A 3,925-nucleotide genomic window follows, 5' to 3' on the forward strand; every position below is an offset into this window, starting at 1 on the left:
TGTGGGAAAAATGGGCGAAGTGAGAGAGAGAGAGAGAGGAGAGAAAGAATAGAGTAAGAGAGATGTGGGAATAAGGGGCGGGTCGGGGGTATTAGAGTCTCCAATTAAAAAAATATTAATTTTTATTTTATTTTTAAATTTGCACTGTCGCATAGCTGGGTGCGGCGCCCCATGCGGCGCGGTAGTGGGATTTTCTAGAGAGTCATCTCTGACAGGTTTTGCTCGTTTGACCTAGCACGGTGCCCCACGTAGTGCCCATGCGGCGCGGTTGGCCACTTTTCTCAAAGCCCCAATTTGTTTTCACTTTTTAACCTACGGGTCGCACCCCGACTCTATTTTGTACTTTTTTTGTGTTCGATTCTTTCTCATACCTGTTCAAACAATTATCAAAACTCCTAAACTCTAATAATCCTAAACTAACATTATCTAACTAGTCTACAAAAGCAATAAAAAGGGTTAGAAGCAGTTCTGAGTTCTAGTCGTCAGCTTGACTCCGTCACTTAGGCTCATTTGATCACGATGCTAGAGGATTGCTTGTCAAACCCTCCAACAATATATTGTTTCAACCTGTGCCCATTCACCTTAAAACTTTCATCCCTTCTTCATCTTGTATTTCAATGGCGCCATACGGTGAGACATGTTTCACCAGATACGGACTTGTCCATCTTAAATGGACTTTCCGAGAAACAACCTAAGTCTACTATTGTATAGTAAGACTCTGTCCCTTTCATGAAACTCCATCGGCTTAATCAGATGATCATGCCATCTCTTTGTCTTCTCCTTAAAAATTTGCATATTTTCATACGCGTCCTGTCTAAACTCCTCCAATTCGTTCATCTGCGCCAACCTATGTACACCTGCAAGACTAAGATCAAGATTAATCATCTTAATTGCCCAATAAGCTTTATGTTCTATCTCAACAGGTAGATGACATAATTTCCATATACTAATTTGAATGGTGAAGTCCCTATGGTTGTTTTGAACGCAGTTCTGTACGCCCATAGAGATTCATCCAACTTTACATACCAATACTTACGAGAAGCACTAATCGTCTTTTCAAGAATTAGTTTAAGTTCACGGTTAGCCACTTCAACTTGCCCACTAGTTTGGGCATGGTAGGGGGTTCCTGTTCTGTTTGTGACACCATACTTGGACAACAATGCAGCAAACTGCTTGTTCACAAAGTGCGACCCATTGTCACTGATAATCACCTCAAGGTGTCCCAAAGCGGGTAAAGATGTTCTTCTGTAAGAACTCACACACCACCCGAGCATCATTGGTCCTGGTAGGGATTGCTTCAACCCATTTAGAGACACAGGCAACGACTACTAGAATATACTCATATGAATAAGACAATGGGAACGGACCCATGAAGTCAATGCCCCAAACGTCAAAAATTTCACATACCAGAATGGAGTTTAGTGGCATCTCATCCCTCTTGCTAATGTTACCTGCCCTTTGACACTTGTCACATGTAGCTACATACGCCCATGCGTCTTTGTACAAAGTAGGCCAACAGAAATCGGCTTCCATGACCTTTGTTGCAATGCAATTTCCACCATAGTGTCCTCCAGCCGCTCCATCATGGAATGAGAAAGAATGCTTGCCATCTCTCCTTCAGGCACACACCTTCGAATCACACCATCTGCATGCAGTTTAAACAAGAAAGGGTCATTCCAAAAATAACTTTTTACCTCACCTTGAAGCTTCCTTCTTTGATCACGAGAGAGGTCACGCGACAACCATCTACTAGCCAAAAAGTTGGCTACATCAGCATACCAAGGCGGTCTTTCGAGGACAACATCAATAGAGAAAATATGCTCATCAGGGAACTCTTCCCTTACATCAATTGTTTCAACTAGAGGTCTCTTAAGTCGAGATAGATGATCAACGACTTGATTTCTCGTGCCCAAAGTCAAACTCTTAAAGCAATAACACCCACCGCATCAGATGTGGCTTGGACTCCTTCTTACTCAACAGGTATTTCAAGGCTGACTGATAAGTGTGTACAATCACTTTACTCCCCACCAGGTATGATCTAAACCTGTCAAAAGCAAAGACCACAGCAAAGAACTCTTTCTTAGTAGTGGCATAATTGACTTGAGCATCATTCAACTTCCTGCTTGCATAGTAAATGGGCCTAAACATCTTATCTTTTCTTTGCCCAAAACTGCTCCCACAACTACATCACTAGCATCACACATTATCTCAAATGGCTGGCTCCAATTAGGTGTCACCGTAATAGGAGCTCTCACAAGCTTTTCCTTTATCAATCGAATGCTCTTAATCACTCCACGGTGAAAACAAACTTGACATCTTTTGCTAGCAATACAGTCAACGGCTTGGTTGCTGGAGAAGTTTTTGATGAACCCCCTATAGAACCCAACATGTCCCAAGAAACTCCTTATGCTTTTCATAGAAGTTGGTGGATGGATCCTAGCAATTACATCAACCTTGGCTCTGTCAACTTCAATTCCTTGTGGAGTTACTTTGTGGCCTAGGACAATTCCCTCTTTTACCATGAAGCGGCACTTCTCCTAGTTAAGAACCAAGTGAGTGGCTTCACAATTTTCAAGCACGAGCTCATAATTCTTCAAGCAATCCTCAAAGTCATCACCAAAGAGGGTGAAATCATCCATGAATACTTCTAGACACTTCCCACTCAAATCGGATAATATAGACATCATACACCTCTGAAAAGTGGCAAGTGCATTACACAACCCAAACGACATCCTCCTATAAGTAAAAATACCTGACGGGCAAGTGATGTGGTCTTCTCAACATCTTCTGGGGCAATGCGTAACTGATTGTAGCACGAGTACCCATCCAAGAAGCAGTATCATCCATGTCCAGCCACTTTCTCGAGCATTTGATCAATGAAGGAAAGTGGGAAGTGGTCTTTTCTTGTTGCATCATCCAGCCTCCTATAATCAATGCACATTCTCCACCTAGTGGTTGTTCTTGTAGGGATCAATTCGTTGTCTTGATTCTTCACCACTGTCATGCCCCCTTCTTAGACATAACTTGCACTGGACTAATCAATTGGCTATTAGAAATGGGGAAAATCACTCCCGCATCTAGAAATTTGATGATCTCCTTGTGCACTACCTCCTCCAAATTTTTGTTCAGCTTGCGTTGGGGTTGTACCACTGGCTTGCTATTTTCTTCTAACAGATTTTGTTCATGCAAATAGCTGGACCGATTCGCTGAATATCAGCTATACTCCAGCCAATGGCGTTCTTGTGCTTTTTCAGCAGCTCCACCAATGGCCTTCTTGTGCTTTTTCAGCAGCTCCAATCTTCCGTAGGTCAAAAGTCCCCTAAAATCATTTTTTTGGTGTATTTATACCATGTAGAAATCAACCCGGACGAACCTACCCTTTTTCTTGTCAAAGTAGGAAACAACTCTATAAAATTTGTACAGTTGCGCCGCCCCATGCGGCGCGCTTGTGGGGAAATCCATAGAGCTTGCTAAAATCCTGTCAGACCAATTTTGATATTCCGTGCCGCACCTCGCGGCTCCCCATGCGGGGCGGTGGTGGCTTTTTCTCAAAGTAAATTTGTTTGTTCGCTTTTTGACGTTTGGACTTGGTCCTCGACCCCCGTACGTGATCCCGACTTAATTTCTTGGGCTTCTACTCAGAATTCAAAGCTCCAACTTGTTCGATTTCGCTCCAAATTACCTAAATAGCTCATAATCATTTCCCACAAGGCATAAAATATGTAATAAGTATAATTCACTATCATTTAAGCTCAAACATACGAAAATGCAGCAAGTAGAATGCAATACTACGGCTAAAATACCGGTTTCTAGACTACCATCATCCAACAATGTTTTGAGCTTTACTATCTCAACTTTTGCGGTTGGAAACAAAGAACATTACATGGAAATTGGATTCTTATGGGTACAAGGAATACCATGTATT

At 42.3% G+C, this 3,925-nt stretch overlaps 1 protein-coding gene across 1 annotated transcript; it reads right to left on the reverse strand.

The window, feature by feature from the left end:
- LOC109219005 lies at positions 667–2,847 on the reverse strand. Its single transcript, XM_019383408.1, has 8 exons — positions 2,753–2,847; positions 2,580–2,691; positions 2,128–2,537; positions 1,943–2,044; positions 1,700–1,839; positions 1,487–1,645; positions 1,037–1,282; positions 667–857 (listed from the first exon to the last, which is right to left on the reverse strand). The coding sequence occupies exons 1-8, from the start codon at positions 2,845–2,847 to the stop codon at positions 667–669; spliced, it is 1,455 nt and encodes a 484-aa protein (XP_019238953.1).

Source organism: Nicotiana attenuata, chromosome 2 (genome assembly GCF_001879085.1).
Source record: "Nicotiana attenuata strain UT chromosome 2, NIATTr2, whole genome shotgun sequence".
NCBI lineage: Eukaryota > Viridiplantae > Streptophyta > Magnoliopsida > Solanales > Solanaceae > Nicotiana > Nicotiana attenuata.

What these genes read in the sequence shown, in the direction of transcription:
- LOC109219005 (XM_019383408.1), bottom strand. Translation starts at nt 2,847, where the DNA reads ATGGATGATACTGCTTCTTGGATGGGTACTCGTGCTACAATCAGTTAC. An exon ending in TGTTTAGGCCCATTTACTAT is followed by an intron (nt 2,045 to 2,127) that starts GCAAGCAGGAAG and finishes TGCTTTTGACAG; the next exon opens with GTTTAGATCATACCTGGTGG. An exon ending in TCCAAGCCACATCTGATGCG is followed by an intron (nt 1,840 to 1,942) that starts GTGGGTGTTATT and finishes AATTGATGTAAG; the next exon opens with GGAAGAGTTCCCTGATGAGC.